This window comes from Lemur catta, chromosome 1 (assembly GCF_020740605.2).
Source record: "Lemur catta isolate mLemCat1 chromosome 1, mLemCat1.pri, whole genome shotgun sequence".
NCBI classification, from domain to species: Eukaryota; Metazoa; Chordata; class Mammalia; order Primates; family Lemuridae; genus Lemur; species Lemur catta.
In genome coordinates, this window is record NC_059128.1 from 76,023,474 (window position 1) to 76,038,998 (window position 15,525).

The 15,525-nt window shown below is 40.7% G+C and overlaps 1 protein-coding gene across 1 annotated transcript in view; it reads left to right on the forward strand.

The window, feature by feature from the left end:
- The window catches only part of RTF1 (RTF1 homolog, Paf1/RNA polymerase II complex component), a 54,476-nt gene that overhangs the window by 9,326 nt on the left and 29,625 nt on the right, over nucleotides 1-15,525 (forward strand). Inside the window, exon 2 of the mRNA XM_045537460.1 lies at nucleotides 6,622-6,732. Within this exon, the coding sequence (XP_045393416.1) occupies nucleotides 6,622-6,732 (111 nt within the window). The remainder of the gene's footprint in view (nucleotides 1-6,621; nucleotides 6,733-15,525) is intronic.

The following is a 15,525-nucleotide window of genomic DNA, read 5'->3' on the forward strand; positions in this document are numbered from 1 at the left end:
AGACAGGGTCTCACTCTTGCTCAGGCTGGTCTCGAATTCCTGAGCTGAAGCAATCCTCCGGCCTCAGCCTCCCAGAGTGCTAAGATTATAGACGTGAGCCACTGTGCCCAGCCAACTTTTATGTGGCTTTTATTTTGAATGAGTTGAAAACATTTTGTCAGTTCTGCAACATTGTGGGCATTTATATAACTCAATATTTTTATGTACAATTATAATTGCTTTGCTGGAAATTTGAGGGGAAAGCTACTACATTGAGTCCCAATCATGTGCAATTTAAAAGATTGTTATACTTCCACTTTGGAATTATTACTTTAGAATGGTTTTTGTTTGTTCATTGTTTTGATTTTTTTTTTTTTTTTTTTGAGACAGGTTCTTGCTCTGTCACCCAGGCTAGAATGCAATAGGGTTATCAGCTCACTACAGCCTCAAACTCATGGGCTCAAGTGATCCTCCCACCTCAGCCTCTTAAGTAGCTGGGACTACAGGTGCATGCCACCATGCTCGGCTAATTTTTCTATTTTTTGTAGAGACAGGGTCTTGCTCTTGCTCAGGCTGGTCTTGAACTCCTGGCCTCAAGCAATCATCCTGCCTCAGCATCCCAAAGTGCTAGGATTACAGGCCTGAGCCGCTGCGCCCGCCTTGGTTTGTTTTATTATTATTATTGAAAAAAATAATATAGGCTTGTTGAAAGAGTTCCAACAATACCAAAAATACTTCCTTCTCCCACAAACATATATGCATATAATGGCTCCCTTCCTTACTCCTGAAAAGTAACCAGTATCCACTGTTTTAATCATGTTTCTCTACCAACAGTTTTGCTATGAAGGGAAGACTAGGAATTAACATCTTAAATTTAAAACTCTATGAAGTGTTATTATTTCTTCATCATCTCTCAAGTCCTCCCACTTCTCTCTGTCCCTGTGGCCACAGTCCACTCTGATGAGACTGCTGTGGGTTCCTTTTGGCTCCTCTCTGCTCTCCTATCCTGGCCCCTCTTGTTTTGTTTTTATTTGTTTTTCTAGTAGTGCTCTTTTAAAAACCCTTGGCAGATTGGGTTACTCCCCTGCTTAAAACCATTTGATGGCTTCCCACTGCCTTCAAATAAAATCTGTGCTCCTGACCCTGCTTTATAAAACTAAGAATCATCTGTTTTCTTCTTACCTCTAACCCGTCTCATTCCATTCTTCCCTTTGCCTGCTAAGCTTTAGCCACACTGTTTCTCTTTCAGTTCTTTGACTAAGCCAAGCTGTTATCAGCTTCGGGGACTTAGCTGTTTCATCTGAAGGCCTCTGTCCAGAAAACTGCACCCTTGTTTCCTCTCCGAAAGTTTCTAGTCTCAGCCTAAGTGCCATTGCTTCAGAGAAACCTCCCCAGTCACTGTACTGTGGATAGGCCCTCCATTTGCTTGACTCTGTGGTCCCCAACCCCATCTCTCCCCCACCCCGCCCTCACCCAGCGAGGAGGTGAGCGGCAGAAGCTTCATATGTATTTACAACTGCTCCCCTTTGCTCACATCAGGTGAAGCATCACCATCTGAGCTCCGCCTGGGTCAGATCAGCAGAGGCATTAGATTCTCATAGAAGTGCAAGCCCTACTGTAAACTGCGCCTGCAAGGGGTCTAGGTGCGTGCTCCTTATGAGACTCTAATGCCTGATGATCTGAGGTGAAGCTGAGGCAGTGATGCTAGCACTGGCTCAAATAGCAGTGGCTGCAAATACAGATTATCATTAGCAGAGAGGTTCGACTGCACAGAGACCATAAGGAATCAATTGCTTGCAGACTCATATCAAAACCCTATCAGTCACTCTGGGAGGCTGAGGCAGGAGGATCACTCGAGGTCAGGAGTTCGAGACCAGCCTGAGCAAGAGCAAGACCCCATCTGTACTAAAAATAGAAAGAAATTATATGGACAGCTAAAAATATATAGAGAAAAATTAGCTGGGCATGGTGGCGCATGCCTGTAGTCCCAGCTACTCGGGAGGCTGAGGCAGTAGGATCGCTTGAGCCCAGGAGTTTGAGGTTGCTGTGAGCTAGGCTGACGCCACGGCACTCTAGCCTGGGCAACAGAGTGAGACTCTGTCTCAAAAAAAAAACAAACCCTATCAGTGAGTGGCAAGTGACACCGTAATATAGTGCACAGTAAATGTAATGTGCTTGAATCATCCTGAACCAATCCCTCCCACCCATCTGTGGAAAAATTGTCTTTCATAAACTGGTCCCTGGTGCCAAAAAGGTTGGGGACCGCTGACTTGACTGATTTCCTTCTTAGCGCTTATCATTTGATGTAATTCATTGTTTCTTATTGTCTGTCTCCCACACTTGATTTCAAATTCTGTGAGGACAAGGACCATATATCTTTTCTGCTACTCTCTACCCAGGGCATGGTACATAATGGTAGTAGGATGACCAACCATCCCAGTTTGTCTAGAACTGAGGAGTTTCCCAGAATGCAGGACTTCTAGTGCTAAAACCATGACAGTCCTGGGCAAACCAGGATATTTGGACATCTTAGCTGGTAGGGATTATTTACATTAGTTATATTTGTAGAATGAATAAGTGAAAAAGATCTGTGTGCTGATTAGCTATAAAAACCTCTTGAAGTTTATTTATATGGGCTTTTATTCTCCTTTTCTTGCTTTATTTTTGGGGTCTCAGTTTTTGTGGTCTAGTTTAATGTTAAATATGGCTTTTAAGCAATATTAATGAAATTGCTCTAGAAGCCAGATGTGGACTCTGCACAGCTATACCTATAATAGGTTGGGCATTGGCATTATTTTAAGCAGATCTTTAGTTCAGTCTAAATTTGATATACCATCCTGGCACCCCACATTCCATTCCCCTAGAGGAATGTTGAGATAAATAGGGAAAGTTTTCACTGCATGAGATGAAATAAAGGGATGGCGGTGAGAGAATCCACTGGACACACAGAAATGTTGTCTCAACTAGGGTGGCATAGAGAAGTGGGCTGGCAGGAAGGAGCTACAGATAGACCTATGCCTTGTGCCTGGATCAGTTTCAGATTGGCCTTTTTTTTTAAGACAGGGTCTCACTCTGTTGCCAGGGCTAGAGTGCCATTGGCGTCAGCCTAGGTCACAGCAACCTTAAACTCCTGGGCCCAAGCAATCCTACTGCCTCAGCCTCCTGAGTAGCTGGGACTACAGGCATGCGCCACTGTGCCCGGCTAATTTTATATATATATATATTTTTTTTTTTTTTTAGTTGCTCAGCTAATTTCTTTTTTTTTTTTTTTTTTTGAGACAGAGTCTCACTCTGTTGCCCGGGCTAGAGTGAGTGCCGTGGCGTCAGCCTAGCTCACAGCAACCTCAAACTCCTGGGCTTAAAAGATCCTACTGCCTCAGCCTCCCGAGTAGCTGGGACTACAGACATGCGCCACCATGCCCGGCTAATTTTTTGTGTATATATATTTTTAGTTGGCCAGATAATTTGTTTCTATTTTTAGTAGAGACGGGGTCTCACTCTTGCTCAGGCTGGTCTCGAACTCCTGAGCTCGAGCGATCCACCCGCCTCGGCCTCCTAGAGTGCTAGGATTACAGGCGTGAGCCACCGCGACCAACCTAGCTAGTTTCTTTCTATTTTTTTAGTAGAGACGGGGTCTTGCTCTTGCTCAGGCTGATCTCGAATTCCTGAGCTCAAACGATCCTCCGGCCTCAGCCTCCCAGAGTGCTAGGAATACAGGCATGAGCCACCACGCCTGGCCTCAGATTGGCTTTTTAGAGTACCCATGTTTGATAAGTTACCCCTGACAAATCTGATGGGTCTCTTTATATGTGCAGTGTTGGGAAGACTGTTTGGTTGCACATTGGTGTATCCAGCTGTCTATTATGAGCCCTCAATAGGTTGAACTAAAGGATTGAACTAAAAAGAATAACCTTGCTGTGATTTCCCCCAGTAACTTCCTATACAATCCTCAAGTTGTAGAAAGTGCATCTTTCACATCATTAAGAGGGTCTTTTTTATCTCCATACTATTGGGTTTTTTAAAAAAAATTTTTTTAAATATAATTACATGCTAATTTTCTCTGTATCGTTCCAATTTTAGTACATGTGCTGCAGAAGCGAGCATGATACTGTTGTTAATATGGTATTTAATGTAGTAGAAGAGGGACTGTGCTTTTTACATGCAATTGTTCATTGATGTGGAAGAGCCATTTGTTAGGTTTTTAGTATAGAGTGGAACCTCTTTAACAGGAAGGCAGTACGAATATCTTAACACTTAGTTACAGTAACTTTTAATAGATATCTACTGCATATAATAGTTAATGTTTCAGGGAAGTATTTGATACTGTATCCAAATCTCTGTTAAAATGAGTTAGTATTAAAATAAGAATTCTAGTCTATTTGTGACCCTCAAGGGGTCAGAGAAGAGATTACTTACCAGAAGGCTTTCTAAAGTTTATAAATTTGCATTAAGGTAATAATGAAAGAAAAGTAACAGTAAAGGCCATAAACAAATTACTATATACTGTACAACCCAGCAATCCCACTCCTAAGTATTTACTCAAGTCAAATAAAAACTTACACTTACACAGAAACTTTTTTTTTTTTTTTTTTTTTAGTAGAAGCAGGGTCTAAATCTTGCTCAGGTTGGTCTTGAACTCCTGACCTCAAGCAATCCTCCTGCCTCAGCCTCCCAGAGTGCTAGGATTACAGGCGTGAGCCACAGCGCCTGGCCATACACAGAAACTTGTACATGGATATATATTAATCGCCCCAAAATGGAAACAACCCAAATATTTTTCTATTGGTGAATGGTTAAACAAGTTGTGATACATCTATACAGTGGAATACTACTTAGCAATAAACAGGGACAAACTCAAATACTGATACATGTTGCATCATGGGTGAATCTCAAATGCATTATACCAAGTGAAGGAAGCCAGACTCAAAAGGCTGTGTACTCTATGATTCCATCTATATGACATTCTGTAATAGGCAAATCTATAGGAACAGAAAACAGGTTTGTGGTTGCCAGGGAATGGGAGGAGGTAAGTAAGTAAGGAAGATAAGGGAATTTGGGGGGATGACAGAACTATCTTATATCTTGACTGTGGTAGTGGTTAAACCGTATGGGTTTGTCAAACTCATAGAACTATACATTAGAAAGGAAAAAATATACTGTATATAAATTATACCTCAACTTTTAAAAAGACCATACACACAGATATTTCTATAATTTGCATTTGGTCTGTAGAGTTACCATTTGGGTATGAAAGCGTATAGTATTCTTACAGTCTTAAGCCTTTTGAGGAAATTGTTATGCTAGCTCTCTCTAATGAAATGAGAAGAGTAACATTTTATGACTGCTTATGAACAAGGGAGAGTGTCAGCTGTTTAATCTGAGAAGGTCGTTTCTCATTCTGGCCAAGGAAGGAGGGTATACTCTTAAAATAGAAAGAGACTGGAAGAAGGAAACAGATACTTTGTAGCTGTCTATTATGTTAAAATCTGTCTTGGCACTTGACCTATAATTGTATACCACCATGATCATCAAGGAATAATACTACTAGTGTTTATTAGCTGTATTTTGTCTCTTTTGGCAGAAGGGAAAAATGTTTAGACTAGTAAACCATGACTAAATTAGGAGCCAGGATTCTGTCTGCCCAGGTTTGAATCCTGGCTCTATCATGTACTAGCTGTGTTACTAGGTAAGTTACACAGCTTGGGTAAGTTACTTAACCTTTCTCCTGCTCCTTAGTTTCTTTATCTTTAAATGGGAATGAGATGATAATAATAACTTGCTGTGGGTTGTTGTAAAGATTAAACATCAAATGCTTAGAAAAGTACCTGGCATCTAGCAAGTACAGTATAATTGTGGACTGGTATTGGTATTAGCAGAGAGCAGAGCTGGTAAACTTTTGTTGTGTTTTTGAGTGACTAGACTGAGTTGGAGAGAAGTAAAGGAAGCAAGGGAACCATGTGACAGCAAATCCTGGTTGTAGCCATGGCTTGCTTACTGGCACCTCCCTGGCCCTCTAATCTCACTTAAATCACCAGGCAAAGCAGAGGTGGTGAATGGGAATATAGGGGTTGTCAAATTAGAATTCTGTTGTAGTGGCCATACTCACTGTTTGTTTTCAGAACCTGAATTAAACACCAGAAGTATACTTTTTTTTCCTGATTTAAGCATTCAAAATATAAAATGACCAATTTATAATTTGTAAGCTTATTCAAAACAGCCCACAAATGCCAGTGTTACCATACAATTTAATAAAAGGGATGCTTGGACTATTAGTTAGATATACCAGTTAAAACAGTGGGCAAATTACCTTTGTAAACATGGTTATTATCAGTCCCTGAGAATCAGTACTTTCTGTTGTTTAGAGAGGAATCAGTGACAATTTGGGGGTAGCCTCCAGTTCAGTTTTCCAGTTACTTTTCCATTTCAGACATACATTTACCATTAAGAGGGAGGGGGCACATTTTGGAAACATTTCTTGAGCACCTAGGAATACTGCAATCAGTCTATTCACGTGATGGATGTCCCCATGATGATGTCCTTCTGTTGAAAGCAGAGAGATGTGAAAGAGATCTAGAGAGGGTGGGCATTTTATTGGACATTCTTTGTTGAACAAAACTAATGTGATTATTTCTGCCCTATTAGGAGCTCTTGTCCCTGGCAAAGCGGAAGCGCAGTGACTCTGAGGAGAAGGAGCCACCTGTGAGTCAGCCTGCGGCCTCGTCAGACTCTGAGACTTCTGACAGTGATGATGAGGTGGGTGTGGAGGGGCTAGGCCTGTGGGACTCTTGGATATTTGAGGACCCTGAGTTGGTGACTCCTGTCACCTTGTTTCCTTAAACTGAAACCTACAGCCTAAGAGCTACAGGAACTTGTTAGGGACAGAAAATTGTGTAAGGAAAGCTCTTGAATGTCATGTTCATTGGACTGCTAGTTACCTAGTGGGTCCGTTTGCAGGGCATTTTGGCCCATTCTTTAGCCTTATTTTCAGCCTTATTGCAGAAGGGACACAACCTATTAATCATCTTTTCTTTTACTTTCTTTTTTTTTTTTTTGAGTCATTTTTTAGTCTCATTTTCATATTACAAAATAAATTCTATCAGGAATGCCATATTTTAGTGGGAAATACTTAGTGAGACGAGAAGGTTTCTTTGTGACGATTGATTTGCCATCCCTCAGAGTGATGGTGTTAACCTTAAAGGAAGAAAATCCATCTGTTCACCAAGGTGACTTTCCCAAACTACTTACCAACAAAGCCAGGCCCTAAAAGATCTAGAACCTTAATGGAAGACAGGGATGGGGGTGGGGGCAGGGAGTGTTTAAAGCACTGGTACATGCTCCTTGTTTGATTTTAAACACTTTTTTCCCTTTAGTAATTTCCTGGAGAGAAGCTGGATATCGCTTTTGTGTTTAATCTCTTACCCTGCAGGGAAGTATTTTTTAACAGTAAAGTAAAAGATGTTTGTTTAATATAATGAAATTCAGTTTAACGACTGAACAGTGTTTACTAGTGCCCTACAAGTGCAAATTGGGAAGGATTGCATTCTGATTGACTGTAGTGATGTTCTCTTAATCTTCAGTAGTTTAGTAGACCTAAAATTTCTTTCCACAACAAGAGGTAGTTAATGTTTATTCCTTTGTTTAATGAAGGAACTTTAATTCCTCTCAAATTGATAAAATAACCCAATCTGTGAGAAAATCAGTGGGGTCTATGAAGAAATTTTCTTTTTTGTTTTGTTTTCTTTTTTCTTTTTTTAAATGCATAGACAATACAGGAAAATCTTGAAATAATTCCCTCTCCCACTATTCCTAAAACTACTTTTGTTTTTCATGTGTCAGAAGTCAGCTACTGTGGTTCCCACCTCCCCATTCAATATTTTATTAAGTTTGAATCTGTGTTGTGTCTGGAATACCCTGTAATGTGTTTTTGGTCTCTGTAGTTTCTTAAGATACAAGCAATTACCATCCTTGGAACTCATTCATTCTCCATATTCCTATTGTTAGGTCAGAGTCCTAAGTATGCAGTTAAAGAAATGTTTCCAAAATGTGCCCTCTCCCTCTTAATGGTAAATGTATGTCTGAAATGGAAAAGTAACTGGAAAACTGAGCTGGAGGTTACCCCCAAATTGTCACTGATTCCTCTCTAAACGACAGAAGTATTGATTCCCTTCATCCTTTTTAGGTTCTTCTACGAGAGCAGAGTGTATGGGAACTCCACATCATTAGAGGAGCTCAAAAGTTGTAATAGAGTAGATCCAGGCCAGGTGTGGTAGCTTGCCCATGTAATCCTGGCACTTTGGGAGGCCGAGGTGGTAGGATTATTTGAGGCCAGGAGTTCCAGCCTGGGCAGCGTAGTGAGATGCTGTCTATAAAAAAAAAATTTTTTTTAATTAGCTGGGTTTAGTAGTGTGCACCTGTAGTCCCAGCTACTCGGGAGGCAGAGGTGGGAGGACTGCTTGAGCCCAGAAGTTCGAGGCTTCAGTGAGCTATGATCATGCTACTGTACTCCAGCCTGGGTGACACAGTGAGACCCTGTCTCTAAAAAAAAAAAATACACTAGATCCAGGACCATAAAGTCCTTTACAGTTCCCTTTGTTACTTGCAGTTACTTAATGAGTCACAAAGTCCTCACCTTAGAATATTACCCAACTATTTATGCACTTATTGGAGAAAAAGCTGACAGGCAAGCTGCACCCTGCCCAGTAGAAAATGAGGCTTTGAGTGACTTTTCCCCTATAAGGTTCTTAGCTCTATCTGCTGCCTCCAGGTCCCAGCCCTCCAGGCCCACTCTGGGAAGAGCAGTGTCTCTGCTCTATCACAGCCATTCTGAAAGAGGCCTGTTCTTTGGTTTGCATCATGTCTCTTTGACCCAGGATACTAGCTTAGCACAGAGCACCTAAAGTTATAGCAAACATTTCATTATTTTGTATAATTAAGAAAATAACTATTGAAATGTTTTTTTCAAAAATCCTGCCAACCCCTGGAGAACTCAATGGTATTACTGTGATTTCAGATTTATGGCTGCTGTAGACGTTTTAGGTTGGATAGGGGACTTTATCCTTAGATAAAAAGCTTGAGACAGACCAGGTGCAGTGGCTCACGCCTGTAATCCTAGCACTCTGGGAGGCCGAGGAGGGTGGATTGTTGGAGCTCAGGAGTTCGAGACCAGCCTGAGCAAGAGCGAGACCCCCATCTCTACTAAAAAAATAGAAAGAAATTATCTGGACAACTAAAAAATATATATATAAAAAATTAGCCAGGCATGGTGGTGCATGCCTGTAGTCCTAGCTACTCTGGAGGCTGAGGAAATATGATTGCTTGAGCCCAGGAGTTTGAGGTTGCTGTGAGCTAGCCTGATGCCACAGCACTCTAGCCCAGGCAACAGAGTGAGACTCTGTCTCAGAAAAAAAAAAGCTTGAGACAGTGGCTCTTGTTTTTTACCTCTCTCATAAGGAATATTTATACATCTCTCTGTGGGAAAAAAACCACATACTAAAGGATTTTGCTATGTCTTTTATTTCTGCTTTGGCTTTTATATCTTTATTACCTGCAGATTGCCTTTTAGAAATTTGGTTGTTCAAATGGTAATTCTCAGTCACATGGACCTTGCTTGTACCAGAAGCTACTCTGAAGTTTTTTCAAACTTATGTATGCCTCCCTTATTGTTTGTTGTCATTAGTGAGCCATGAATATAGGTAGAAATGTTTGTCCTTTACTAGGACAGAAAATTGGTCAAGAACAACTTAGTTAAGAGGTTAATGGGTAGTCTGTGATAAGGAGAGACATGCACTGATTTTAGAGCAAGAAATTACCTAGCTCATTGAAGGGGGCAGGAGAAATGGAGAGAAGTTATGATAGTTTCCTATCCAGAAAAAAGTGGATACACTGGACATTAAGTATAAAAGTCCAGTTAGTGAGAGAATAAGTAGATGTTTCATATATAGTATCTTTGCAGGGGGAAAAGCCTAAGTTTAATGACAGAGACTATACTTGTCTATTATTTTTGGTAAATGAATTATTCTCAATGATATCTTGTGAAAATAAGAAACAAAGTTATTTCTGTAAGGCTTACATTGCTCAAGCCTGGGAAATTGGGAAGTACACCTCAGTGGTTGAAGGTCATAATGCTATGGTGTGGCACTTTGGTGTTGTCACTTCCTGTCCCTGAAAGCATTTGATGGAGTTAGGAGGAGGAGGAAAGGTAGCAGCCATTCAGTCATGGGTTGGGGCTAAAAAAAATGGCCAAAACAAAGAAGTCCACTTGTTAAGAGGAACAGGGTCCCACATCAGGTAGTTCAGAGTCCTTTTTAGAAACAGGGTAGAGCATATAAAACAAATAGCTGCCAGCTGGATAAGAAAGAAACCTAGATTTTTCACTACTTACCAGTAAAAGTTACTTTGGATACCAAAAAAAACTTTGTTGTTCAAAATTGAATGTAACTACATTAGACAAGTGAGGAAACAGTTAAACTATGTTCTAATACCCTCTGCCTAAGCAAGAATTATTTTAAAAAGCTTCACGTATAGTCTTGTTTTCAACATTTTTGAGAAATAAAAGCATTTAGCCCAGCCCTATAGTTCAGCACTTGTCACACTTGTTTCCTCTTCCCCAGGACATTTGTCAGCCTCTCCAGGTTGCCTTTATGCCCCCACCTGCTTCTTCAAAGATTCTGATCTCTTCTTGTTTTTCTTCCCATTCCATTTTTTTCTACATAATTTCTTTCTGAAGCTTCTTCCTTCTCTTGCTCTTATCCCAGCTGATCTTTCAGGCTCTCCCACTTTGATCTAGTTGTGCTACTATTCACACTCTGTTATCTCTTGTTGGCTCTAATATTTTTATCAATAGAAAAAGACTAATAGAACATTCTGAAAAAGATAGACCTACAGCTTATCTTTTATTTATAAATTTATTTAGTTAACAGCTTTTCCAGGAAGTTAGACTAGATATCTAAGAGCATTTTGCTATCACTTTACCATACAGATAATACATAATTAGCACGTTTCCAATAAAGACCTTCACTGATGAGCTTATATTTTCCTGTGTGTATATTGGTTTAGTAGAGTTTTCATACACACAACATTTCTGTAATAAGATGTTCCACGTGGGGATGAATCATCCCAATACTGAAACTAAACTCTTGAAAGTTTAAAATATAAAAACACTATATGAAAAAATTTTGATAGTAACTTTTATATAGAGTAGTTTTTCTTGTTGATTTAAAGCCATGACTGTACTGAGCCAGGTGCAGTGGCTTGCACCTGTAATCCCAGCTGCTCGGGAGGCCAAGGCGGGAGGATTGCTTGAGGCCAGGAGTTCCAGACCAGTTTGGACAACATAGTGAGACCCCATTGCTACAAAAAAAATAAGAGAAATTAGCTGGGCATGGTCGCATGCACCTGTAGTCCCAGCTACTCAGGAGGCTGAGACAAGAGGATCACTTGAACCCAGGAGTTTGAGGCAGCAGTGAACTATGATCATACCACTGCACTCCAGCATGTGTAACAGAGTAAGATCCTGTCTCTTTAAAAGAAAAAAAAACCCCAAATAACTAGCACTCTGGGCGGCTGAGGTTGGGAGGATTGGTTGAGCTCAGGTGTTGAGACCAGCCTGAACAAGAGTGAGACCCTGTCACTACTAAAAATAGAAAAATTAGCCTCACATTGTGGCATGTGCCTGTAGTCTCAGCTACTCTGGAGGCTGAGGCAGGAGGATTACTTAAGCCCAGGAGTTTGAGGCTGCAGTGAGCTATGATGATGCCACTGCACTCTACCCAGGGTGACAGAGTGAGACTGTCTCAAAAAAAAAAAAAAAAAAAAAAAGCCATGACTACAAATGGCAGTTCTCCTACTATGAAATAATGCTTTCCAAAATACTGAGCTGTGTGGTACTGCTTTTTACAGCTTTTCTTTCTTCTCCACTATAGGTAAGATGTGACCATTGTGTTCATCTCTTGGTAATCTGCTCTACTTCCAATTTCCGTGTCTAATCTGCTCTGGGGTCCGGAAACCAGGATCTCCAGTAGAGTTTAGGTTGGAATACCCTGCTTTAGTACTTAAACTTAATGACAGCTATTTGGATCGCTCACGACCCTTATTTTTATTTATTTTTCTTTGAGACAGAGTCTCGCTGTGTTGCCCGGGCTAGAGTGAGTGCCGTGGCATCAGCCTAGCTCACAGCAACCTCAAACTCTTGGGCTTAAGCTATCCTACTGCCTCAGCCTCCCCAGTAGCTGGGACTACAGGCATATGCCACCATGCCTGGCTAATTTTTTTTCTATATATATATTTTAGTTGGCCAGATAATTTTCTTTCTATTTTTAGTAGAGACGGGGTCTCGCTCTTGCTCAGGCTGGTCTTGAACTCCTGACCTCGAGCGATCCACCCACCTCGGCCTCCCAGAGTGCTAGCATTACAGGCGTGAGCCACCGCGCCCGGCACGACCCTTATTTTTATATACTTCTTGGCTCTTGACTATGTAGGCATCCATACAATAGCACCTTATTTATCTAGAAACCATTAAAATCTCATTGCAAGGATTATATTTGGAATAATAAGGTGATTTTCATTGACCGCTTGGTCAAATTTGTTTACAAATCAAAATTCAAAATTATTTACAGTTTTGATATTTCCTACCAAATGATATAGTATTAATTATATTGTACATTTTTTTGGTATCACTTATGTTTCATTTGTGCTTTTGTGTCCAAACTAGACTAAAAATTTTTGTGATTGAGTACAGGGATTCTTTATGCTTTCTAGTTAAATGTATGTGATTGCATGATTATAAAATAAAATGGTGTCTTTTGTACTTTGTCTGATTAATTACACAGCAGAAAGGAAAAGAAAGTTATTCTTCATGTTCTTTGGGCAGTTTACTCTTAAACTCCTGACTCTTTTTTATCTTCACAAAAAAACACCTAAATCAGGAACCATGCCCTCTCAAACACACCTCTTTCTGGCCACTGTCAGGATCTAGAATAATGACTACAGAACCCGTCTGACAACTGCTTTGACTTGGTATAACATTCAGTTCATATGGAATCCTACAACACTAGGAGTCTTAGAGGTCATCTGGAATGCCTTATTCCACAGATAAAAAAACAAAGGCTCATGAAAGTTCTGATTTCCTTTTTCTAAAATGGTACCTTGCATTTATGTAGAACTTCATGGTTTCTAACGTTCTCTAAACTTTTCTTATTTTGTCTCCTTTTAGTCTCACACTACCCTGATAAGTGGTCAAGGCAGTATTATTACTACTTTACACATAAAGAAACAGTCTCAGATTAAAGGCTTGGGCTGTCTCCCAGTTCTTTTGACCCCTAATCCCAGTGTAGTTTGTTGTTAGCCCAGCTATAATTCTTTAACCCTACATACTTCAAAGTATTTTATTTCACTTGTAAATTCAGTTCAGAGTAACTGGGCTGGAGTGGTTTCTACTCTGAGTCCTGAGGCCTAGGAATATGGGTATTCCTTGACCTTTAGAGGTAATTTCCTTTTTAAAATCTTGAAATCTCTTTGCTTTTCTGCCTCCAGGATGCTCAAAGTACTCAGCATCTGAATGGCACCCAAGTCCAAAGCAGCCACTCCCCACCCTGTATTCCTTCCCATCTTTCAGCTGAGTGCCAGGAAGGACAGCTGCTTCCCAGAATGAAGACCTGCTTGTAACATTCTGCACACACTCAGGGTGGCTTAGGGTTATGTAGCACTCACCTTCTTGTATTGTTAGATAATTGCTGCCCATTAGAGTATCTGTTACATCAGTGAAAGTCAAATTGCTAATCTCTTTTAATTTATTAGATAAGAAAACATCTTGCATCCAGTCTCTGTTTTAGGTTTTGTTTACTACATATTTACATAAGACTTTCTTATGTTATGTGTTGCTCCCATATATTTATGCTCAGGAAAGCAGCTCTGACAATGGATCCTTTCCTTTTCCCAGGTCGTTTTCGAGCAGCTGTCATTGGGGGATGCTCTGGCCTCCCAGAGTTCAGATGCAGACCAGCAGGCGCTTGTTTTCTCATTCTTGCATTATGCTTGGTGCATTTTAGGGTTACAACAGAGCTTACTTTTCAGTAGAGCCATAGTTCCCAAACAAATTAAGAAATGCCAGGTCATTTCCTCTACTACCTCCTTGGGTGGAGAAAGCATAAGACTGTCTCTTTAATTCTGTCCTTTATTTGTTAGACTCCATCTACTACCATACTCTGGCAATGAAAGAATTCATTTTCCCTCTGTCTCAGAGTTAAGAGAATAAGACTTTTGCAGGGATAGGTGAGCAATCTCTGGGCTAATGTCTAGATTAAGACATTTCTACGTCAATTCTTGCCACAAGTCTTGACCATCTGAGATTGCCCCCTTCCCCAATTTTAAGTGATTATTTATCTTTGGGTGGTAGAAATATGGGTGATTTTTTTTTTTAACTTTAAAAATACTTTTCTTGGCCAGGTGCAATGACTCACACCTGTAATTCCAGCACTTTGGGACCACAACATGTGAGACTTGCTTGAGCCTAGGAGTTGAAGACCAACCTGGGCAACATAGTGAGACCCTATCTCTACAGAAAATTTAAAAAATTAGCCAGGCGTGATGGTGCAGACCTGTAGTCCTAGCTACTTGGGAGGATGAGGTAGGATGGTTGCTTGAACCCAGGAATTCAAGGATGCAGTGAGCTATGATTGCACCACTATACTCCAGCCTGGGCAACAGAGTGAGACCCTGTCTCTTTAAAAAAAAAAAAAATCTTTTCTATATTTTCAAAGCTTCATATAATAAACATATATTATTCTTTTTTTTTTTTTTTTTTTTGAGACAGAGTCTCACTCTGTTGCCTGAGCTAGAGTGCCATGTCATCAGCCTAGCTCACAGCAACCTCAAACTTCTGGGCTCAAGCAATCCTCCTGCCTCAGTAGCTGGGACTACAGGTATGCGCCACCATGCCCGGCTAACTTTTTCTGTATATATTTTTAGTTGTCCACATAATTTCTTTCTATTTTTAGTAGAGATGGGGTCTCGCTCTTACTCAGGCTGGTCTCGAACTCCTGACCTCAAGCGATCCACCCGCCTCGGCCTCCCAAAGTGCTAGGAGTAATACAGGCGTGAGCCACCGCTCCCAGCCCCCATATATTATTCTTAAAATTAGATTTTAAAGGTTATTTAAGAATAAAATACTTTTGTAGAGAGTAAATATACAAGTAGCTGCAATCCAGCTTCTCAATACTGAAAGATGTATTTGTAAGAAATTTTAGGAGCAGAGCCCAGTGCCTCTCACTTGTAATCCTAGCACTCTGGGAGGCCGAGGTGCGGAATTGCTTGAGGTTAGGAGTTTGAGACCAGCCTGAGCAAGAGCGAGACCCTGTCTCTACTAAAAATAGAAACAATTAGCCAGGTGTGGTGGCACACACCTGTAGTCCCAGGTACTGGGGAGGCTGAGGCAGGAGGATTGCTTGAGCCCAGGAGTTTGAGGTTGCTGTGAGCTAGGCTGATGCCATGGCACTCTAGCCCGGGCAACAGAGCAATACTCTGTCTCAAAAAAAAAAAAAAAGAAAGAAA